At 38.9% G+C, this 25605-nt stretch overlaps 1 protein-coding gene across 1 annotated transcript; it reads left to right on the forward strand.

The window, feature by feature from the left end:
- The first annotated feature begins 11423 nt into the window (after positions 1-11423).
- hdac3 (histone deacetylase 3) lies at positions 11424-24441 on the forward strand. The gene is made up of 15 exons (XM_042493612.2): positions 11424-11641; positions 13311-13393; positions 13539-13681; positions 15186-15267; positions 16190-16246; positions 16351-16406; positions 16518-16651; positions 17711-17791; positions 17937-18010; positions 18224-18288; positions 19167-19256; positions 19382-19440; positions 20882-20961; positions 21124-21281; positions 21814-24441. Exons 1-15 carry the CDS (start codon positions 11587-11589, stop codon positions 21881-21883), a joined length of 1287 nt encoding a protein of 428 aa, XP_042349546.1. The 5' UTR covers positions 11424-11586; the 3' UTR covers positions 21884-24441.
- Positions 24442-25605: the final 1164 nt, after the last annotated feature.

Below are 25605 nucleotides of genomic sequence, written 5' to 3' on the forward strand. Positions count from 1 at the left end.
GCGGCAATATGTGACGACTTGGAATGAGAACATGTTAGATGTGTACAAATTTAAGTGCATTGCTTTTCATAGGAAAATGTACGACCAGTGCACGAGAATGTTTTATTGTGCTTCTATTTTCTTTGTCATCGTTAAAATGCCAAATGCAGAATTTGTCTAAATAATGTAACCTGATTGCAAAATTGATGGTCCTGGAGCATCTGAGTTTCCCTTTAGAAATGTGCCTCTTTTGGACACTGTCAGTTCCTGCCACTGTCCAATGGCAGTCGATGACAGTTGAATGTTGTTATGACACAGTAGAAAGCTCCCAATGAAGCTAGTATGTGGATCCTGAGTTAAGATTAAGAACTAATGTTGTTGTTTTGAAATTGGCCTGCTGAAGTGGCCTGCTGTTAGTTGGTCCTATGAAACTAATGTCATCATTTACTAATATAAGACTGAAACTGAAATACTTCTGTAAAGAGCACAGACATGAAAATCAAGTTATGGCCAAACAAGTGCTGGAGCAGGCACCAGGGAATTACATGAGTCAGCTGTAAAATTAATCCACCTGTGTGCCTAAAGACAACTTTATAATTGGATCTCTCTCTGATCTCTCGAAGATTAAAACCTTTTAGATATTTGCCTACAAAATCACGTTGCTGTTTCAGAGAAACGACCAAAAGAAGCATGTAAATAAAGAGTCCAATTATCATGATTAGATAGTGATGACACAAAGCATTTAGCATTTACTGAGGGATATTACTATTCCCCACAGAGTTTACTGTACATCCATCAGGTTCTCTTTGATCAATATCTATTAGCTGACATTTCTTCAGCATACCTGTTGCATCTTGTAGAGCAAGGCTCCATCTGAGGAGAACTCATATGTGGAGACGAACAGCTTGTTTGAATGCTGATTAAGTATCATGAAATGTGGGCATAATTATATCAGTTCACAAGCAATTAGACAAGGCAAGGTCTATGTTTTTTTGTCTTAAAAATCAACTGACAGCCAAGTTTCTCTGGAGTTGGGAACACTTCCAAACAACTCTGAGCCCTGCTTGCTTAGACAGGTTTCTCTTTGGTTCATGAAGCTCAATGTTACTCATGCCCATGGTATTCCTCAAAGTCTTAGCAGTTTGTTTGAATAGATTATCTTCAGCCAATTTAATTCCACCCTAGGATCACGTAAAAGCCTATTTTAGAGCTCAGGGTCTTAGGTGCACACTGCTGTTTCTAAAGTTGGGGGTCCAAACTACTTCTTGGTACTTAGGCTTGGTCTTTGCTGTCTGCTATACAAAAGTCCATGATTTGTCAGTTCACATTCACAGTGAACTCCATAAGACAAAACCTGACATGTATACAGGACAAATGTACAGCTTCTCTTTCAACCTCTCCTGATTTTATTGCATAAGACACAGCAAAGCTTTAATCTTAGCCTGCCTGTCAAACTTAATAGTTCCTCTGCGATGCTACAGGCAACGCAGTAGACTATTTTTTTGGGTTTATGGTCAGAATATTAAAAAATCATTAGAATAGAGCAAGAGAAGCATTTGCATATCACAAGATACAGAATGAAGACCATTAAACAGACAGATGGACTCTCACACACATCTAGAAACAATAAGAAAGATGTGGAGATTAATATCACAGATCTTAATTAGTGGGAACTCTCTGTAATATGGACAGTTCATCAGAACTTCCAGCCAATCACCCCTCCATCAATCCACTTTATTTAACAGCTCTAAATCATTTCTGTCTTGCTCTACATCTCAAACTAAGCCAGATGACTTCATATGCAGCCACACAGCTGTAAAACACCCGTCTGTAATGTGATGTTTTTTGGCACCCCTGTATACATCTGTAATGTGATGTTTTTTTGGAATTTGTTTGCATGGCAACTGTTGTCAATATTTCACAGCTCATCTGTCAATCCGTAAATACATAAAAAAAAGTGTGTTGTACTGTTACAGTACGATGTAGGTTTTTATTGCCTGTATCCACTCAATGATTTATAACGGGATGGCTGGTAGTGTTCATTATACTGGGTCAGCAGCTGATAATGTACATCGTTTAGTTTTTTTTTCTCTTTTTCTGTTTTTTGTTTCATAGCTGGTCTACCACATTGATCCAATCATTGGATGGATTGCCACAAAATTTTTTGCAGATTTTCATATCCTGCTCAGGATGAATTGTCAGAGCTTTGATCCACTCATTTTCAGCCAGCACCAACCACTATATGGTCAAAATTTTAACTAGTCAAATACTTTGGTAAATGACTAAATATGTACCAAAGTAGTGACAGTCTTAGTTGCTCTTTGTGTTTAGTGCTAATTAGTAGATCTTAGTATGTTTGTTTAAACAGATACTAAATAAATCTGTTCACAAAGGACTTTTGTTATTCAGGAAAGAACGACCAGGCACTGGATCTGTGGAATAGAAAATATTGAAATAAGACTGACAGCAACTTCTGACATACAGTGAGTGGTGGATCTCTGGTGGATGGAGTACAGATATACTACAAGTGACAATGACATTCAGCAAGTCTATTGAGTCCCAAGCAAGCCTTAGCAACAGCTTGATATTGCTCTTCAAAAACGTTAGAGGTGTACAAGGCTTTGCCAAAATAGAGGCCAAGCATTTTTTCAAACAAGTAACGCAGTTATTTTGTCTGTCAAACCAATGCACAGAGCAGGTTAAAATACTGACACTAGGAAACACTGAAACAGTCTGATGTTTGCTTGTTTGCAGTTTCCCAGTTATGAAGAATTGTGATGCTGTGTCCAAATGTGAAGCAAGCGTTTTGCATGGCAAGAGATCTAGTAGCTGAGCTTTTCCTGATGTTACTGAGAATCAGAAATGGAGGGCAAACTAATTGTTGCTGTCCATGGGGCATCCTGGGGCCTCTCTCCTCTGAGTGATTAAAGTCAGTCTTTCATTGTGGAAGGTAAACGAATAAAGCAGTAATGTGCTGCTATGACAGTCTGAAAAATAATAGTGTTGCCATCTTGGTTCACACTGGTTCAGAGCATGGAGCCTCCATGTTCACCATGATTCCAGCTATTGGTTGTACTTTACTGCAAACTAATTTAGCCGTTAGCTGCCTCCTAAAATTTGCTAGCACAGCTGAACAGCTAATAAAGGTGACAATTCGCCAGTTGTGAAATATCCCCAAAAAAACCTCCAGCAGCTATTTTTGCTTGAGTAATGCATGTTCATTGTGAACACACTTGGGTATGGTCACACAAAAGCAAATGCAGGCAAGTGACAATTGCTTTCCCAAACAATATTCATAGTGAATGTAGGCAGGGTCAGGATTTACACAAAAAGCTAGCGTAGTGTAAGCTAACTTGCGAAATCCTTACAACAGGTAAGATTTTGTCTGGACCATTGTTGGCTGATATACTGATTTTTATCTGTGGAGTCACTCTACTTCTGTTAACAGAAATTTTTATGGACTATGTAAATTGAATTTGTGTTGTTTTAGAGCGAATTTGCAATATTATAGATTACTGTTTTAAATGAAAGCCTGTGTCCTCTAGATTCTTTGTGCAGCAGTATTGTTAATGGTGCACATGAGCACTGCAAGCTGTAAAATCTTGAGTTTTGAAGTTATAGTATGTTTTGACGCCATAAATGTGTTTCCATGTGATGGTAGTGAATGTAAGTTGCTACGCATTAAATGGCGTAAGCATGAGGTGGACAGCATGGGAATAACAATAATCCATTCAACTGTAAAAGGAGCTTGGCATATTTACAGTATGGCCGTATGGAGTTGGTTAACATTTGGAGAAGACTCATTATGAATTCTGTGAGGAGAATAGACAACAAAAGATGATCTCCAGCTCACATGATAGTCATTAATCATATTCCTCAGTGTATCTTTATAAGCCCTGAAGGAGATGGATGGTCTGTTCTATTCTTAACTTTTTATATCAATTTCACTGCAACAAACAGTATCTGAATGTGATGGAGCTGTGTAATCATGCTTTAAAATCAATCTCCTCAGTTTGTATACAGATGCACACCAGACAGACCTCCTTTGGTCCGACAGCTCGCTTAGTCACAAAAGAATCAACAGATTAATACAAAATGAAAACATCATTAAATGCTATCCTATACAAAGCTGAAAATGAGCTCCACTTTAAAGGACTACAACAGTATAATGCTGCTTTTGTATAAATGCATATAATACTTAAAGTACATTTTTTCTGTTTATACTTACATATTTTTTTACCTTATTAAATGCAGAGTGCAGACTATTTTTTTTCAAGTAAAAGATCTGAATCCTTCCTCCGTGTCTGTCTGTTGCACTGCATCCTAAAATATGTGATATTTATTTTTTAAGACACTGGACAGCGATCTTCTCTTGATGTCATCTGTGCTCACATATGGCGTGATTCTCCACATCTGTCATGCAGCAGGTGAGGTCATGGATGATGAGGATCCCTGGGGACGAGACTCAGGCTTCTGTGCTGCTCCCATACTGCAGCCAAATGATGTCAGTGGAACATATTGGAGCAATGCATACGCCCTGCAGGGATTTGAGTACCTGTATACCTGCAGTATTGCATGATTATATGTTATTTCAACATGTACTCTGTGTTAACATGGAATCACTGAAGCTCAAATTTATATTATTACTTGTCACTCAATTATGTGTAGATTATCATGTGGTCTTTGGCTGAGAGAATGAACACTAACAATCTTAATAAATGTTAACTTGCCTACTAGAAAAGCCAGCCAAGAAGCACAAGTGGCACTTTGTTACCATTCCCCCCTCAGAACAGGACCAATCGGGACACTGGGGGTCTCCATAACACTTGTTGAAGGGAACACATCAAGTGACCTTCAACATCACAGTGTTTACGGATGCATCCCTGTTGCGGTGGGGAGGGACCTACTTGTTGAAGGGCGAAATTCTTCCTAGACAGGTGGAGGCTTCACCCTAAAGTGGTGCAGCAGTTTTACATTGTTGGGTTGGGATTTTGGTGTTCATCTAGATCTGGAACACCCACTGCTTGTTATGGTTCTCCCTTATGCCGCAATATGATGCCGAGTGGCTTTGTAGGTGGTTCTCCAAAGCCTACAGGCAGGGTTGCATGGACCCTCCTTCTGAGGTCCACGCGCACTTTACATGTGGTGTGGCAGTGTCTGTGGCCTTGTTCAGCAGTGTGTTGAGGACATATGTATAACAGCATCTTGCCCTGTCCATTTATACAGTTATATTTCTTGGATATGTTGGGCTCCTTTTGACGGTCTGTGCTCACTGAAACGACACAGGATTGTTGAAAAGGGTTGGGTGTATGTCAGCTGCTCTGCACCTGACTCCCCTCTGGGCTTGATACACCTACATGTTCCTGTGCTCCTTGATGACCAAGGAAATGTGGTGTGCAGGGTATCTATTACTTGTCTTTTAAACCATGCAAGGTTAGACCATGGCTCTGCAAGATTCATTGCATACTTCCTGGGTTGGCCTGCATAATGAAGAAGAAGGCAAACTGTGGCATCTGTCCTTTAGCCAGTCAGGATCAGTATGGGTTTATCGATGTTATGTCGCGACAGGGCGTTCATTCATTGGGCTTCACCCAATTTTCCCATATGATCCTGTAGAGGGCGGAGCCTATGTGAGATAGAACAAAATTTGCAATATTGTGATCTTAGTTCTATTAGCGCAAGCACAGCCCTGTAGCCGGGGCCCCTGCCTTGCTTCTACAACCACTCCTTGAAGATGGTGTAGGATGGGGGACAACCTTATAAACTGTGGGTTCCACACGTATTCAGATAGGCACGTTGGCCAGCTATGTAAATGCAAATTTCAGTGGGTGATTGAGTGCTTGTGATTGGAGGGAAATATGAGTTCAATAGAGGGCTCCGCCTGTGCTAATAGAGCAAGGGTTACAATATTGTAACTTTTATTGTATATCATTTGATCTTGCACCATATCTTTAACAGTTCACTCAATATTTTGAATATTTATGCATTGTGTGTGTGTGTGTGTGTGTGTGTGTGTGTGTGTGCGCGCGTGCGTGTGTGTGTCACTTTTGAAATGTTTGTATGTGTGTGTCATCAATACACCTTTCCCCTCTGTATTTTGTATACATCTCTATGGCAATGACTTACAGGAATGAGTTAATGAGGGCACTTGTCCGTGTGTGTGAGTGTGAAAGAGAGTTAGTGTGTGTTTCAACAAACAGGCAGAGACAGATGCTTGACAGAGCAGATTTGGACCCCGGGGCCAAAACAAGCCATCTAAGGATGAAGCCCACACACAGACGCACAAGTGCATCCACACTCACACACATGCACATACACACATCCACACCCACACACACATACGTTTCGATGCAAATGTAGACCATAACAGGCCTCTTGCGGTGTATAAATTTGCTACATTATTATTTAAATTTGAAATTGGCAAGACAAAGTTCGTGAGACTCAACAGGATGGATAATTAGTTAGAATATTCAGTAAAACTCGCTATGGATTTGTCATTGCAAAGTCTGTTCAATACAAAGATATGGAAAAAAAATAAATAAAAAAAAATAATGGATCAACAAGTAAAAACCTTCATTCCACCACTCAGTGTACATTCTTTGCTGTAGGGCCAAGAGGACCATCATGCCTGGAAGGAGGAATGCCTAAAAAATGTAGACATATTTCTTGGCCTGACTTTATTTTTCACAAGGAATTGGATGAAAAAAAAAATCCCCCCCAAATCCAAATAAAATCAGTTTATTTATGATGATTGTGATTATGATTATTATAAATTTAGACTTTGTTTATTGGGGTCTTTTAGCAATAAGAAACAAAAAATGTGTCCAGAGGGGCATAAAACCCAGGTACTACTTGATATAAATGCATCTGCTTCTCAACATACTTTTTTTGGGAGAAAATTTGTAATACATAAACAAATAAAAGGAGCTGTAACCTGAGCTTGAAGGGATGGTTCAGTTTTTTGTAGTGGGGTTGTATGAGGTACCTATCCATAGTCAGTGTATTACATACAGTAGATGTCATTCAGCATGCACGCCTCCAGTTTGAAAAAGCAGGCTGGCGTATGACACAGAAGCTAAGCAATGTACTGGTGTGGATGGGGTCAGCAACACAATGTATTTTAGCCACCTAAGAAAAGATCCCACCTAAAAATAAACAATATGTTTAAGTGTACCCAATATTGAGAGTATTTTCAGTGCTTCCTTTTCTATCTAGACTCGACTACGACGAGGAAGCTGCTAACAAATCCAGTTCCACATCTATGCTCTCGTCAAAGCCTCCAAACTCCACTGACAGAAACAGTCATTTTAGCGTGCTGAACACAGGAGCTGCTCGTCTATGGCTGCTTTGATCAGTTAGTTTATGTAATTTTGTGACTTTGGTGAATCCCGATTAACCCTTTTAAACACCAAAGTCACACCACTCCACTTCAAAAAATGTGAACTGTCCCTTTAGAAATCCATTTTTTATGATAGAAATAGTAACTCAAGGTCAGTTTTCTTGGTTTATAGAGCTCTCTGCGACATTTTGTGGTGAAAAGACAAAGCAAAACTGATAAACAACACTCAACCGTGTTATTAGTTTTAATATGAGGTTTCTTAGTTTTGGTGTATACCGGGTGCAAAAGAATGTATCCCAATCCCGATGGCTACAGAAGAAAAACAGAACATATTAAGCATAAATAGACTGAGGGAAATTCCAGGTTCAAATCTGTTCTCATACACACACATACGCACACACACACACACACACACACACACACACACACTAACACAGTCCGTGCCTAAACCTCACCTGCTGAACCTAGTGTAACCTGTAACATTAGGAATACATAATACATAAACCATTCAATCCAGGTAGGCGCTGCCATTTAGCTGCAGGCAGAGAAACAAACCAGCAGGAGGGAGAAAGTCAAATGTACATCACCAAACATTCCAACGCAAAACAGCCGACAAGCCAACACACATTCTGTAGAGCGAAGGCGAGGCAGTGTTGCTCTGTGAACCAGTATTTATGCCAGCCTCTCCATCAAACTCTGCAAAAGTCATGATGACTAAATGTCTCTCTCTCTGTCACACACACACACACACACACATATGTTCCCATGTTCACAGTGATTTCAGAGAGCAGCCAACTTTAGTGTCCATGGAATCAGAGATTTGATAAAATATATTTTATCTTATTTTGATATCATAAGTATTAAATTTAATTCACATAACTATTTTATTATGTCTTCTAGTCTGTGAATGGATGAACATATATGCTATTTTAGTATTTACTACCAAAACAGGAGAGTTTCACATCATCAGTATGTGGTGTCATATAGTAGGAGTGGTCTATATGGATAAAATACTCTCTCACAGTATATGCAGTTTCAGGCTGTTCTCATACACTGTTCATACGTATATCTATGAAAAGTAACACACTATAACGCCTATAGTCGGAAAGTCTGAGATCATGTAACTAATGTGCTGACGGGAGCAAAGAAAGAAGCAGTATAGAGAACAAAAGTCTGTGTAAGGAGGCAGCTTGGTGGTGGATGGGTCAAACAGACACTGGACTTCACTTGGTTTCACACAGGACACAAACACAGGTCTCCTTAGGGAGAGTCCTGTGTGAAACCAAGTGAAGTCTGACATATTTTAAGCTTTGTAATCTCCATGTTTCTTTCCCTAAACCTAACCTATGGCACTTAATGTTAATTATAAATGTGACAATGCAGTCGTTGGCCACAAATTGGTTAGATATCATACGAATTGCTGTATGTGCATTTTTTTTTATTTTTTAGGATATCATACAAACTGTATTCTATGCTAAATTGATTAGCCACTCAACAGAAAATTAATGAACAACAATGGTGATAACTGATCTTTTTTTTAAGTTATTAATCATGCAACAATGCCAAACATTTGCTGGTCACATTTTCTTAAATATATGGGGACATTTATTGTTTTTAAATAATTGTTGGGGGTTTTAAAATGTTGTTTGGCAAAATAAGAGGTTCTAATACATCACCTTGGTCAAGGATAATTATGGTTCTATTTTCTAGACTAAAGATGGATGGTTTAAATGAAAATAACTCAGAAATTTATAGATAATAGTAATAATCATCATAATATAATCACCCACTCCACCTGTTATTGGATCATGTAAATGCAGGACTTGCTGGTAGTAGTATTTAAAGGGGTGTACCAGTAAATCACTCTGAAATTCTCTCAAGGGCTGAGCTGTCACACACAGACGTTTACACACATGCATTTATGCGGCAGTGACGCTGCAGCGGACATGACCCCGGCTATGTAAGGTTGTGCTGGTAGACCTCCCGGGCACATCTGCTCTTACCATCTCACACACACCACGCACACACACACATATAGATTTTACTCTTTACAGTGGAAAGAAGGAGGGAGGGAAAGGGTGGAGGAAAACTGACAGACAGAGAGGAGACAGATGCAAAGAAGGAGATAAAGGAAATGAAGAAGACATTTCAGTTGGACCATCTTTGAAAATCATTAAACCCCCTTGGTGAAAAAAAGAAACTAGAGTAAATGTGTGTTTGTTTTCACTGGCTTTATGTATTAAGTCCTGTCGATGTAGGGTAACAAATCTGCTTTGGTGGTAGAAAGAAAGGTGCAGCAGGAGTTATAGCAGTGTTAAGTTTGGTTTCTCTCATTGTATGATCTGGAAAATCTCCACCAACCTCTAGTTTTTTAATGGACAGGTGTTCATAAACAAACACAGCAACACGCAGGCAGTTCTTTTTTTAAATTCCTGCAGAGACGTGTTACCTGACATTACTGAATGCTGTCAAAATCAACTGATTAATACAATAATCCTTTGATAATAGCTCAAAGGTAAATATGATCCACATTTAAATCCGTGGCTGGACCCTGCCAACATGAATCACATTCTTTGCCCGCGCTGTGTTTTTAACTGCTGTCAATCACACAGGAACACATGCAATTTGTTTTTCTAACATTTGGATACCAGTGAAAAGATTAAGTCCAAACTTAAACCCAATTTGGACTATTATGTGTGTCTCAGCAGCTTGAAGGTGTTAAGAAAAACTCAGGTGCTGAGACCGTTTAGTTTTTTCTTTTGTGAATTTTTACCATAATCCGCTCATATCTTTTTTAAGCAAATAAAAAATAAAAAAAACGCCATGTGTAGAAAATAACTTGTTTAACCTTTTGAAACCTGGGTCATCAGTTTTCTTGTGCTGTAATCAGACACATTTTAAAAGCATTTAAACCTTTGAAACGTGAGCAAATTGGTTTGATTGTTTATTTCAAAAACATGGGAATAATGGCAATAAACAATTGGCAGGAATAAGGTGACAAGAAAATCATAAGAAAAAAAATAGCTGAAAGAGAATGAGAGAGAAAAAGAGGGACAGAGAATCACTGGAAAATTATCCAGAAAAAGGAAAAAAAACAAAACAAAACTGTTTTCATAGTTATTGAAATAATATTGAAAAAATGTGATACACAAAAGGAAGTTAGAGATTTATTCATATTATCATATTTTAATACTTTTTAATGATTTTTTGTTTATTTGTTTTGTGTTTTTTGTAAACAACTTTTCTGATTTGTGCTAATTTTCAGGTAAATTCAGTTTTTATCGTTTTTTTTATTTGTTCATTTTTGGGTCATTTCTTAAGTTGTTCTTTGCCCTCTTTCCAAGCCAATTAAGACAATTTTCCCCAGTTTCATAGGGTTAAATGAATAAAAAATACAATAATGGGAGTGTCATTCACAGCTTTAGTAGTTTCCTTCTAATTATTGTTTCCTTGATATGTTACAGCACATGATTCCAGCTTTTATGGCATGTTTATGGCATACAACACACACACATTCACATCATTTGCCTTTTTAATGAAGGTATTACTTCATATAATATAATATAAATGTTAATTTACATTCAAATGTAAATGTACATTTATATTATACTTAAGTGTTTAGATATATTTATTTTACATTAGTACTTATGTTTAAATTGTACTGATATATTCTACACTTTCCTACTTCTTTTAAGACTTTAGAATGGGAGCATCTGTAACCAAAGGCATTTTCCCCTCGGGGATCAATTAAGTGTTTCTGATTCTGATTCTGATTCTGATATATTTGTGTGTTCATGGTAAAATCAGTATGGCAACGGCAATGGCAATGTTTTTAAATGTTAATAGTGCTTCACAACAGGAATATCAATGGGATATTTCATGCACATGGGGACAAAAAGATATGGTAAGGTGTTATCCTACGGAGTGACACTTTTTGTGGCTATTTTAATTGAGTGTTTTGTGCTTTCTCCACTAAACTAAACTAAACTGAACAGAGAGAACCTGTTAAGGACAATAGAGTGTCTTAAAGTGTCTGTTATAACAGTTTATTGACTATTTATTGTGAAAATGTGACATTATTCATTCATTCCTCCTCCTCCTCCCTCGCTCCCTTCTCGCCCTCGCCGTCATTTCTGTCCCTGTCTGATGACGTAGGGAAGTCGGTGTTTACAATGGCGGCTGTCTGCTAATTGAAAGAAAAAATGTGTGTTTTATAGCCGAGGAACACTCACCACTTAGCGAAGAAAGGCACAAGATATTTTTTCAGGATGACCAACAGAACATCTTACTTTTATGACCCAGACGTGGGCAACTTTCATTATGGTGAGTTTGGTTATCGTCGTGAACGGGCCTACAAAGGGGAATGATGCTAACGCAAGCTAGCTTGATGCTAACGACTTGAGAGCTGCAATTTACATCATTTTTTTAGCATTTCACGCGCTCTCCGTGCATTTAGAGGTCCGTTGTGCAGATTTTCACCTTTGCACACATTCATAATTATCGCTACGTTTTGTACAAATTCCGAAGCACCTGGCGAGCTTTGCTAGTGTTAGCTAACGTCCGGCTGCAACTAACCGGTGCTGTCTTTAATTAAAATGTCCCATCATGTGTCGCTCTGTGCTCGGTCTGTGGCTGATATTTAGTTCCTACGCTCAGTTTAATGTCTTAAAATGATCTGTTTGTAGTAAACTGGAGATTGACGTACAAGGATCGCTGTATTAAGTTAGCTACGTTAACTTACATCGCAGCCCGTCATTGTGTGTAATGCCTTTTTTCAATAATTCTGTTTGTTATAATTGTAACTAATACAACCATGCCCTTCTGTCAAAAGTGATTAACCTTGTGAGTAACCATGAGAATCTGCTCAGTGTGGTTATGAATTAGAGATGACTTATTTCAGTATTGGGCACCAGGGAAGTCATTCTAATACGAATGAATGAATATATGAGAATGAATGAATAAATGAAACATTTATTGCCCCAAGGGGGTTTGGGGAATAATAAGCTTTAAATGCTGCATTATAGAAATATAATGGAAATATCTTGCCTGGAAAGTCATGAAATTTTGTTCCACATGATGAAAATGTTATTGGCCATGGATAACTCAAAAGACACGCTATACAGCCCTGAAGAGATGTAAGATGACCACAAGACAATATAAAATTACCACAAAGAGATGCAAAACCACTACAACAAATTTAAGACATCCCCGGAGAAACACAAAACAAACAATAATAGATACATAACAACCCCCGAGAGACACAAAATTACTAATAAGAGATGCAAAACAACTATTAAGACATGCTAAACAACCAATAAGAGATGCAAAGTGACTCTGAAGATGTCCAAAACAACCACAATTATATCCAAACTACCATAAATAGATGCAATGAATGACAAAGAGATGCAGAATGAATGCAGAGAAATGCAAAACAACCCAAAATAGAAATAAAATTATCTATAAGACATTAAAAATGACCCAAAAAATGCTAAATAACCCTAAAGATATGCAAAATGACAACAAAGACATGCAAAAAAAGACACAAAATTACTCAAAAGATGTGCAAAACAACCAGAAAGATCTGCAAACGACCACAAAGAGATGCAAAATGATCCTCAAAGAGTTGCAAAGTAACCCCAAAAAGAGAAAGAACCTCACAAAGAGATGCACAAAAATGCTCTAAAGTATTGCAATAAAACCCCAAAGAGAGGCAAAACTTCTCTAAAGAGACACAAATGTACTCAGATATGTGCTGATACATGTGATACGTTTAGTTAATCATTACATACGTTTCTTTATTTTATGCCTGCTTTTCATCTTTTAAATAACGATTGGATAGAGTTTAAATCCAACATGTTTAAAAATGTAAATAAGGCAAGAAGAAAACATTTTTATTATAGGTCCTTGAAAAGTCATGGGAAAAGTTTTGAAATGTTGTTCTTGAAAATGTGTGGGAACCCTTTGTAATGTTGAAAGTGTTTGTCTCTGCCAGGTGCTGGCCACCCCATGAAGCCTCACCGTTTGTCTCTGACTCACAGTCTGGTGTTGCACTATGGACTCTACAAGAAGATGATGGTGAGCAGTACAGTGTTACAGACTCTGCTGTTGTTTTCACACATTTGCTCACTCTTGATTATTTTTTTTTAAACACTAAAATCAGGAGTATAAACTACTAAATAATTCCGTCCTTTTTTTAATCAAATGTTTCTTTTCTTATTAGGTGTTTAAGCCATACAAAGCATCTCAGCACGACATGTGTCGGTTCCACTCTGAAGATTACATAGACTTCCTACAGAAGGTCAGCCCCAATAACATGCAGGGCTTCACCAAGAGCCTCAACACATTCAATGTCGGAGACGACTGGTGAGTATCACTCTTTTCATAAAAATGGTTTGCTTTTGTAATTTTTTAATTCCCTTAATGTCAGATATTTTGAAGATTGTTGAAATGTAATATCATAGCATACTGAAATCACCTTGGTTTCTTAGTCATCATATATCAGCTACTATTTGTTTCAGCTCCTTTGTAACTAGACTTTTTAATCTATAGCCCTTTTTACACAGAGATCACACCATAGAAGAGCTACAAACTGCATTAACACTGCCTGTTCAAGGCGAGAATATCACGCTGTTATGCCACCTTGTTCTGGATATGACATTCGATTGCCGAAACGGGGCGGAGTGCTCTTATCTCTGAGCCAGGAATGGAGGTAGTAACAGTAACACTGGGTGTGTGTAAAATGGGTAAAGACCCACTGGGTCAAGTAACTCTGGGTCTTTATAAAACATAAAGCCGGAAAGACGTGACCATGGGCGGCACAGGTGTGATGTTTTGACGATGTGTTTATGTGTGCGACCCACTTCGGGAGATATAAAAAGCAGCTGTTCACATAGTGGCCAATTGAAGGAAGAAAAACTGCGGCCATAAATGTCTGCAAACTGGGAAAACAATAATGTTTGGGAGCTCCCTGCCCTCTGAGCAGAGGAGGAGATCAGCTGCCATATAACAGAGACAGTAAATGATTGTGATTGATACATTAATGTCTTTGTTTTTGTTTATAAAATACTGCCGACGCATATGTTGTATGTCATGCTAGAGGCGGATGTTTGTGTGTTAACTGTCATGGCCGTCATGCCTCTTTTGATTGCAGCATGCCGCGATTCAGTGTAAAATCCCACACTGGAGCGGAAAGATGGCACTATCAATTGGTTCTATGTAAATGTGCAGCTGCTGTTTCTTTTAGTTAACCGCCAACTACTGCTAGCTGCTTTTTTAATGTCCTGCTGGGTCCCACACATATCACACTGTCAAACATCACAAGCCCTTGATCCCATCCTGCTGGCTGTCCTTTTTACACAGACCTCGGTTCAGCGCTGTTACTACTACTGTTGATGGCCCAAAGGTTATTTGTACATTTGTTCAGAACAAATTTAATTAATTGTTTTTTCCGACTCTATTGCACGTTTGTCCGGCCTGGAAGACAGATCCCACCTCAGTTGCTCTTCCTGAGGGGGAGGGTTTTAGTTAATGAGAGGGTCTAAGGACAGAGGGATGTTATATGCTGTAAATCCCTCTGAGGCAAACTGTGATTACTGATAATGGGCTTTATAAATAAAATTGACTTGACTTGACAGAACAGTAAGGCAGCATAATGGCACAGTATCTCCGCCTTGAACTGGCAGTGTAAACGGGGCTTATGATTACCTTAAGATTCCCAGTCCTGCTTCTTACTCCTTTGAAACATTAGTAATCCATCCACAGCCTAAGTGCCTGATTCTCCACCTGACAGCCACATTTACTCTACCTGTTATTAGAGCACTGATAAACCATAACAGAAATATTTTGTGTCTGTGTGTTTTTGTTTCAGTCCTGTGTTTCCAGGTCTGTTTGAGTTTTGCTCAAGGTACACAGGAGCCTCCTTACAGGGAGCCACACAGCTCAACCACAAGGTAACACACAGCTGCAAACACACACCCAACTGAAGTCAGTGTCGCCACATTGAAAATCAACGGTTTATCCCATTTAAGCCCCTCCCCTGTCACAAGCATCACAGACACTGCTTTAGTAGAATTTTTTTTTATTATGTCAGCTGCACTCATGTTAACTTCCTGTCAGGCTCTGAGGCTGCTACTGAGCAGCTGGAGGTGAACATGTGTGCAGCAGATGATCCCTAAATCAGCGGACATCACTCAGACAGTGTTAACACTTACATGTTGAATGGAGACAGCAGCAACATGGCTGCAGCACTGCTGATAGGCTGATGCTGCGTTTCATTAGTAGTTCCACTCGTCCTCCTTCACTTCCCCTCAGCCCGTCGATATTACGTAACAGCTGACGTCGCACGGAGGCAACTTGGAGAGCAGAGGGAAAGCAGACACCTGCCCTCGTTCGTTTTCAGCTCGACTATCATGGATCGACCGCCAGTTGCAGTATTAGCACTATATCGCTTTTTACAAACCATCAGAAAGAAATATAAAAGTATGTATATTATATGTATATTTTATTTTATTTTATTTTATTCTCTGGTTTATCCATCTTCTTCTTCTGTGGTGCAACCGGAGTTTTACTTATTACTGGCCACTAACCATGGATGCATTTTCCTGCATCAAATGCATAACTGCAGTGCATTGTGGGTGATATAGTTCTCTGGAGTGGTCATCGTTGTTCACTCCCGCCCTCAGCGTTGATCTCATCTAGTTCACTTCAGTTTTTCAGACAGTTAGAGCAGCCCATCAGATGGCGGCAGGGATTCCCCTGAGGGCAAGTGCCGAGGGAAAGTGAACGCGGGCATGTTGAACGACTTTTGGAATCCAGCGTGAGTTTTGGTGATTGTGTGACCTTTAATTAAATTAATTCTGCTTTGTTTTCCAGATCTGTGACATAGCCATCAACTGGGCTGGAGGTTTGCATCATGCCAAGAAATTTGAGGTCAGAACTTAGTGCTGTATCATGTTGTAATCTTAATGCTCAACTCTTAACTTAGTTGAGCTGTTCATGGTTAAAGAACTAAAATGATTCCTCTGTGTTTGCAGGCATCTGGGTTTTGTTACGTCAATGACATCGTCATCAGTATACTGGAGCTACTCAAGTAAGACGACACTTTTCTGAATAACCTTCAAGAGTCTGCTGTATCTGTTTCTCTCTTTAAAACTGTGTGTGTGTGTGTGTGTGTGTGTGTGTGTGTGTGTGTGTGTTACAGATACCACCCTAGGGTTCTGTACATTGACATAGACATTCACCATGGCGACGGCGTACAGGAGGCCTTTTACCTGACTGACCGCGTCATGACTGTGTCCTTCCACAAATATGGGAACTACTTTTTCCCAGGAACAGGTACGAGCTGCATCTGATAAACAAGCATCTGATAAATGTGGATGATCAGAAAGTTTTTCTTCGCTTAGAGACCAGGCTGGACGTTTCTGTACAGATTGTGAAAGTGCCCTTTATCTGCATTTAATATGGCCAACAGGCATTACAAACAGACAAATAACAAGTTTATTTGTTCAGTCATTGTCTTTGTTTTGAATGTACAGAAAACTGTGCAATGCCTAATCTTTGAAAGTTCCTTTGCTGGCATTGATGATTGATAATAAGTGTTTATCAAATTTTCATATTTAGAAGGTTTTTTTGTCAACAAATTCCTTTGTCTGTTTAAGGAGCAGCTGTGGCTCAGAGGTAGTGCTAGTTGTCCTCTAATTGGAAGAACAGCTGTTTGATCCCTGGCTCTTCCAGTCAAAATGTCAGAGTATCCTTGGGCAAGATACTGAATGCCAAATTGCTCCTAATCGCTGTTCCATCAGTGTGTGAATGCATATAAATGTGTAAAAAACGGGGTATCAGGTGGCATCTTGGCCATCAGTGTGTGAATGTGTGTGTGAAAGGGTGTATGTGACTAGAAGTGTGAAAGCGTTTTCAGTGGTCAGAATGACGAAAAAAGCACTATGCAAGTGCAGGTCTGTTTACCATTTACCAGTAATGGCTGAAAGGGTAATTCTGCACCTTTGCGTCATACAGTATGTGCAAAACATGGAAATGGTCTCTCATGATACCGTGTAGCATATTTAAAAAACAAACAAACATACAGACACAGTAATCAGGTGAAAAACTTGATTTTTCTGGAGGGGGTCTTCAAATTATTTATCTTAAGAAACTGTTATGATGACAACTATAGAGAAACTAACATCCAATTCTGCACATTTCCTTTCTGCTTTCTCAACATTTTAAAGTGATGCAAAGTGTAACTCTGTAATCTCAGCTATGTTGATACAGTATGTCATTACTGTGTTGTGACTGTACAAGTGTGTATTGATACAGTCTGTGTGTGTGTGTGTGTGTGTGTGTGTGTGTGTGTGTGTGTGTGTGTGTGTGTGTGTGTGTGTGTGTTTGCTGCAGGTGACATGTACGAGGTGGGAGCAGAGAGCGGCCGGTACTACTGCCTCAATGTTCCTCTCAGAGATGGCATCGATGACCAGAGTGAGTTCACTTCCTGCTCAGATTTAAGCACTCAATTGTAGCACCGGTTGAATAAATGACAAACAGAGCGCAGCAGCTCAGAGGATTTATACTGTTGTGAACTTGTTATCATGTGACCCATTGCCAACGTATGTGTGTGTTCCAGGCTACAGGCAGCTGTTCCAGCCGGTTATTAAACAGGTTGTTGATTTCTACCAGCCGACCTGCATCGTTCTACAGGTCAGTGTGTAACTCTGAATCTCTGATGAATCTGTTGATTAAACACTTGTCATCTCAGTTAATGGATCATGGATTATTGTATGAGAGAAAATGCCAGATGTTTCAGTGAGATCAGGGCCAGATGAGGTCAACTTATCATATCAGATAATAAGGATCCACGTAGACGCAGGATTATTGTTCATGTTTGAGGCCTGTGTGTTCTTCTCCCCTCAGTGCGGTGCGGATTCTCTGGGCTGTGACAGACTGGGCTGCTTCAACCTCAGTATACGAGGACACGGGTGAGTCCAACTTGAATTAAGTCATCTTTTCCGACTCAAATTTAAGTGTCTCGTTTGGAAAGACTGTCAGCAGCTTCTGGTTTTGATCAGGGAGCTGTGTCACAAAGCAAATTCAGCTGAGTCTGGCTCTTTTGGGTTTACCTGGCTTCACTGAGCCTCACACTGGTGATCCTGGATAACTGGTATTATGAGGCTGCTGCACTCCAGCTATGAACCAGTCCATGTCAGAGAGGCAAAGAATGCATCTATCCATAGTAATTATTGCCTCTTTATATGGTTCTCACTAGCTATTCATGGGTTAGGGTTAGGGTTAACCCATTCTTGAACATACACATGTACCTACGATCAAATCCGAGTTTCCTGGCATTCATGAATTATTTTTGTCCTCTGCAGTAGTTTGTGGAGTTTCAGTCAAAGAGTGTATAACTGATCTGCCGGTCTGATCAGAGCTGATCAGGTCAGATTGATGGATGAGAGGAGCAGCAGCTGCAGAGGCGAGTGCAAGCAAACTTTTAGAACCAACGTAGTCAGTGGTTCAGTTTCACTTTCACGGCAGCTGGTGTGTTCTGCTGCTCTATCCAGAGTATGATCTGCACTCTGCGAGTGTGTGTGTGTGTGTGTGTATATATATATATATATATATATATATATATATATATATATATATTTCAACAGCACTGCCAATTAACTGTCCAGCTTTGAAAAAATCAAAACATGGCAGCAAATGTTATCATGATGAGCCACTACAAATAAATTAATGTGTGGTAAACCCTGGGATGTGATAATAAACCTGTAAGGAAAGTGTATTAAAGCAGGGATAATTATTTTAACTTGTGCATGTGTGTTAATGTGTGTATTCTTTGCTCCCTGTCTTTCAGTGAGTGTGTGGAGTTTGTAAAGAGTTTTAAGATTCCTCTGTTGGTCCTGGGTGGAGGAGGATACACAGTGAGGAACGTGGCTCGCTGCTGGTGAGTTTGTTTTTCTACACAAAATGTGATTTTACAGTGAAGAGGTGCGGGACATCCCATTTTGTAAGTTTAATCATGATTTAGGTTTTGCTGATGAAGATAATTGCTGTTTTTATCTGTTGTAGGACCTTTGAGACATCTCTGTTATTGGATGAATCCATCAGTGATGAGCTGCCTTATAGCGGTGAGTTAGAATAGAAGGTCTTTATTCTCAATTTACTGGTGAATAAAACAAAATTCAGGCACACTTCCTGAGTGGAGCTCAAATATACAAGATATAAAATAATAAGATTTAATACATGAATAGCATTAGCATCTGGTGGTGTGTACACAGCTGTGATTATTATAACAATAAATTCTCATGGCCAGGGTTCCTGTGGATCCTTAAAAAGTCTTAAAAGGCATTGAATTCAGTAATCTAAAAAAAAGGCCTTTATTGGTATTAAATTGACTTAAATTTATCTTTCAAAAGTTTTAAAAATGCTCAGCCATGGAAAGATTTTATGAATAGTTTTTTTTTCTGACATTACATAGTGAAATCTCTAAATATTTGATAACATCTATTTTTTGTTACTTTTAATAAATTTCTCTTCTTAAACTCATACAATAAAATTGTCCTTCAGTTTTGGTTATTAGAAAATTGGTCTTAAACTTAATGCCAAGTGTCATAAAAGTCTCAAATCTACCTTTCTTTAAGCTATAAGAACCCTGCTCATGGTATTTAATGGTTGTTATTTTATGCTTAATGGAGCATTGCTCAAGATTTAGGGAATCTCTTAACAGAAGTGTAATATAATTCAATTCATTTCAAACATCTTTATTTATCCCAAAGGGCAATTTCAGTTTCAACAGTTTACAGACCATATAAACATGCACAAATAAACAGCATCAGGAGTAAGGAGCCTGTCAGACACAATAAATAAATACAAAAACGAAAAAATATGTCGACTGGCACACTGGCACCATCGTGTGGCCCCCTAAGTAGGCTAGTGAACACAAGAGTACATAGCTTTAAAAAACGTTTAAAAACAATGGAAAAAATAAGTAAATAATAAGGTTACAAGGCAAAGGATATAAAAGCGGTTAATACTCGGATACTTAAATAAAATGCTCATTCCTAGAAACTTGTCAAGGCTTAACAGCCTGATAGCAGACTGATGGACTTTGAATAACGGTTTCTTTTCCTGAGTGGACCTATAAAGCGCCTGTCCGAGCTTCAGTGAACAGTGCGTGGTTGTGTTAGTCAATAATACCTTTGGCAGTCTATAATATTCTATAAGCTATTTGGTCCATAATATTCATAATTACTGAGAAACTAAGAATTGTTTTTTTTATTATAAACTTTAACTTAACTAATATGATAATGTCCCTCTCCTGCACTCCAGTGTCTGTTTTTGTGTTGCCCAAAATGGCTTCAGGATCAGAGTCCTGTTATGTTTTTGTGGAGCAGAAAATCCTTTTGAGCATTTTTAACCTTTACTGCCATCTGTTGGAAGAATGCTCATTTGAAATTTTCAATTCAAATAGTACATTATATCTGGATTCAGTAGGAATATTTTTTCCACATACATCACAGAAAATATGAATCTGTCGACTTCACCTTCTCTTGTTTCTATCCTCTGCAGAGTATTTTGAGTACTTTGCTCCAGACTTCACGCTGCATCCTGATGTCAGCACCAGGATAGAAAACCAGAACTCCAGACAGGTGAGACATCAGCTGCACTGATTAGTGACGGCGTTATAACAGCGTCTGCAGAACCTGTGGAAGCATTGAGGTGTATTTGTTGAGCACGTAAAGATAACGGATGACATCAGTCCTGTGGTCAGTCTTTCTAACTGCGTACATGTTGCTCACGTGTTGCTGCAGTACTTGGAGCAGATCCGTCAGACGGTGTTTGAGAACTTAAAGATGTTGAACCACGCGCCCAGCGTCCAGATCCACGACGTGCCCTCTGACATGCTGAGCTACGAACGCACTGACGAGCCAGACCCTGACGAGAGGGGGGGCGAGGAAAACTACACCAGGTCAGCACACCTGCATGTGGCCAGGATGAGCACAACACATATTTTCAAACATTTTAACACTTTACCCGCCGCTGAAGAGATTTTCCATCATTTACAACACAACAGTTCCCCGACATCGATGAGACGTTCCATCAATCGCTGTTTTCACTGTTATGATGTAGGGGGCGCTGCTATCGATGTTGTGCAATACAACAACATTTCTGTGTCCAAAAACAGAAGAACAAGACGATCCCAGGATATCAGGAAGGGAGAACCACAAACCTGCTGACTTTATTGCTCATTAGCAGCTTTTCAGAGCCTCTGAGTGACGTTCTTTTAAAAAAGCAACAAGAGACACATTCAGCCACTTATTCAGCTCACCTGGGAATAAGGGAGAAATATATTGTCATCGAAAAATGACTGAATATGAGCAAAAATGCTAGCACTGGCTGGCAACTGAATAATAATACTGTGGCGGTGAAAGTTTTGCCTACATTACAAATCTTGTAAACATCCTGTACCTAACTGGCTGTCAATAATGTCACTTCCTCAGGCCGGAGGCAGCCAACGAGTTCTACGACGGTGACCACGACAACGACAAAGAGAGCGACGTAGAAATTTAACCCGTGAGGATGAGCGGAGCTTTTTCCCTGCAGCATTCTGTTCGCATCAGGATTTATCATCACTGCAGATTTAACAGACACTCAGACTTTTGTAGAAGGACTGAAAAGACTCAAGCTCTGCTCTCTCACTCAGTAGGTTCTCTTTTTGTAACAGTCCTCAACCTGCCGTCCTTTACACTGGCATCATGGTTGTTTCAACTCATCGGCACCAGAGCCTTGTATATAACGTCAGTGAGTACACCAACACACACACAACTATTCCCGTTTCTGTTTGGGCTGTCAAATATTAGAACGGTCAGGATGAGCTCAAGTAACGTGTCCTTTAATAATGCGGGACACTGAAACACACAATGTACCTTCTTTATTTCACGAGCAGCGTCGACTAAACTCAACTCAAAACAAACATATTTCTGCATGTGCACACCATAGACTGTATATAAAGATGGATGACATATACCTCCACTATGCTGAAGTGAAGCTAAAATATTCCGGATAAGGCGGCTGCCATCTTGTGACATCTTTCGGAGGTGGAGTCTGCGCAGTAGCGGTCTCCGCAGGGGTAGAGTTCCCGCAAAAACACCTGTCTGACCAATTGCAAGCAGCACCATTGAACGCTAGCACACTTACTGGCTCACACAGCTGTCAATCATGGCAGGAAATCCCCTTTTTGTAGAATTGAATAACTCATTAAAATCAAACTTATCATTAAAAGGATCACTTGAACAAACATCAGGGTGATGAGAACTGATTTCAGTGACAGAAAGCATCTTGTTACTCCCACTGTTAAGGCCTCTAAAAACTAAAGACGGCTCAACAGAGACAGCAACATATTAAGGACGCCAGAGACAGATGTAAAAGTATAAAAGCACAAAACTGTACTTACTCTGCTAACATGGAGGGGCGGGCCTTATGACCTAAACCGCAGCCAGCCACCAGGAGACCATCCAGGTGTTTTGGCTTCACTTTGAGGAGTTGTCATGTTGTCCATCTTTATATAAAGCCTGTGGTGAACACAGACAGAAGACTTAAACATCTAGATTTTGATAAAAGCATTTTTTGTAACAGTGTTCATGTTATCTTAGTAATGTGTTTGACTTTTGAAAGAGAAAACTTATCTGCAACAAATTTTCCAAGTATTTTAATCGACTGAATTGAACAGCCTAGGCAATGTATGTTGTCCCACACATAAAGTGGTCTGAAGAACAATGTTAAATCACCCAGAAATTTAACAGCAGTTAGTTTAGAGCTCTGTGTGACAGAATGCAGTGTACAGCACATGTCAGGGCACTAATTGAAAAAAATCCCCACAAGGTGTCATGGAAAAGACACAACGAGATTTTTCATCCTACGAGACACGTGAGATGTTGTTTCTGCCACGATACATTAGTCACACATGAGCCAATTCAGATGTTTAAAACCACGTTTAAACTGTTTCAGACAGAATCTATGTACAAATAATTCCAACCAACATTTTATTTCCACCAGTTTCTTAGTTTAAAGTCACTGTGTAGCTGCCACATTGTTTTTTTAAATCCTGGCATTATTCATGTGCCTTACAGCTCTGGAAAGTCGAGCACTGGTGTCGAGCTGGGCACTTTCACATCAGCGTCCCTTTTTTTACTTGACATGGATTTGGATTTCTACAATTGAACTTTTGTAAACGAGGCAACTGGACTTTGATGCAAACAGGAATCATTCTCCTGTTTTTCATTCCTTTCTCTTCTCATTGCTGTATGTATACATGTATGGACTGTGAGTGTCCAGAATGTAGGAGAGAAGCTCTGTGGTGATGCGGCTGGCACTTTGGTAGTAAAACATTTGATACTGAAGCAGTTAGTTTGTTGAGTGATCAGATGTTAATGTTGGTGCTTCACTCTTAATGACAATGGTCTCATTACTAATGGACAGAGAGCGCCCCAGGGACGACGTTTTCTGTAGGGCCATGCAAAAATTAGCCCTGGCTCCCTCATCAAACAGCCTATGGGATTTTTTCCATTTGATTTTGGATTGCAGCAGTAAATAAGCTCTGTGGCAAAGAAACACTTATGATGGTTACACGTTTTTATCACAGCCTTCACATGTGAACACAGCTTTTCTGATTGGTGAAGCCTACATTTAATCGCTGGAAGTAAATGAACTACACCACAGTTTCATGACTAACGTGGCCTCCACAGCAAGACTGTCATGCTGTGTTCGGTGCGGCATGATGCCATTCTGTTGTGTCATATAGCCACTTGAAGGCAACCAAGTCACATAAAAGCTTCAAAGTTCACAGCTGTATATTTAATGACCTATTTTATGAGGTTGAGCAAAATGTGAAAGTCTCTCCAGCTTGTGTTAACCACAGACCTTATTTCAGGCTTCTAACCAAAAACTCATTCAAAAAACCCACCGACTTTTGGGACGAGGGAACCAGAGGTGCAGAAATGCTGATTACCACAATAGAAGTATTTTCCTCAATCTGCCACCTCCAGTCCTCTTTTAGTAAGAAACAAGTTTTATGTGATTTTTGATATTGTTGTCTACTTTTGTTTTTAATAAAAAAAAATATATATAGATATATGTAACAAATGTAATCATTGCATGTAATATAAAAATACTGTTAAGCATCTACATGTAGTTTTAAGCTATCTATGAAACAGTCGCAATTTAACACGGATGCCTACATGACCTCAAACAGATGTTCAGATCTGGGGTCAAAGAATCCACACTAGTTGCAGTTATAGCTTGACTAGATACTCGTACTGTGGGGATTGCAAAGCATAGGTAAGGCCTACATAATCAGTGACCTGTTTTTTAGTAATATTTAAATCGGAAACTGAATTGACGCTGGGGTCTACCCTCTTCTAATCGCAGTGAGCAGACTCTAAGCTGACTCAAAATCTCGATCCATTCAAGCAACAACATAGTATGTCACAAATACTCCCATAACAATATTAGAAAAATTGTCTCACTATAGAATGTGAAAAAACAAAACAAAAAGAGTCATAGTATTGAAGGTCATTTAAAGAAAGATATAACATAGTATGTCATAAAAATAAAAACATAAATCATATCATAGTATAGTCAAAGAACAATATGTCATAATATTAAAAGCAATAGGATAGTATATAACAACAATAAAAAAGCCAGTGTAGTATGCCATAAAAGAGTCCCTATATAGTATGTTGAAACAACATTCAAATAAGGGTCATAAAACTAACAAAAAAGCACACTATAGCATGATATAAAATACTCGTAGCATAATAGTAAATGTGTAATACATTGTCCAAAAAAGCACGAAAAAAGTCTAGTACTAGTACTAGAGTATGTCTTTACAGATAACATTAAAAAAGAATAGTATGTCATTTAAAATTACATAATTAATACTATATTATGTCATCCTAAACAACATTAAAAAGTCATAGTAAAAAATGCTGTCAAAAAAAGCATAAAAGGTCATAGTACAATAATTGTCCAAAGTAATATTTAGAAGTCATAGTATTGTATGTCTTAAAAAATAGTATCAAAAAATGTAGAGTAGTGTGTCATCTAAAATATCATTAAAAAGTCAGAGTATACTATGTTGTCAAAAATAACATATAAAAGTCATAGTATGCTATAACCTTTTGATTGGCATTAAAAAATCATAGTATAGTAAGTCTGCTAGAACTGAAAAAAACGTCATAGTGTGTTGTCAAAGATACCATCAGAAAGTACGAGTATTATGTGCTAAGAAGCAT

This window comes from Plectropomus leopardus, chromosome 8, assembly GCF_026936395.1.
Source record: "Plectropomus leopardus strain MGB_pleo_1.0 chromosome 8, ASM2693639v1, whole genome shotgun sequence".
NCBI lineage: Eukaryota > Metazoa > Chordata > Actinopteri > Perciformes > Serranidae > Plectropomus > Plectropomus leopardus.

Excerpts from the sequence above, each read along its gene's own strand:
- hdac3 (XM_042493612.2), top strand. The coding sequence starts at position 11,587 with ATGACCAACAGAACATCTTACTTTTATGACCCAGACGTGGGCAACTTT. Across the intron at positions 13,394-13,538 it reads GACTCTACAAGAAGATGATG|GTGTTTAAGCCATACAAAGC; the intron begins GTGAGCAGTACA and ends TTTTCTTATTAG. Across the intron at positions 16,407-16,517 it reads AGTATACTGGAGCTACTCAA|ATACCACCCTAGGGTTCTGT; the intron begins GTAAGACGACAC and ends TGTGTGTTACAG.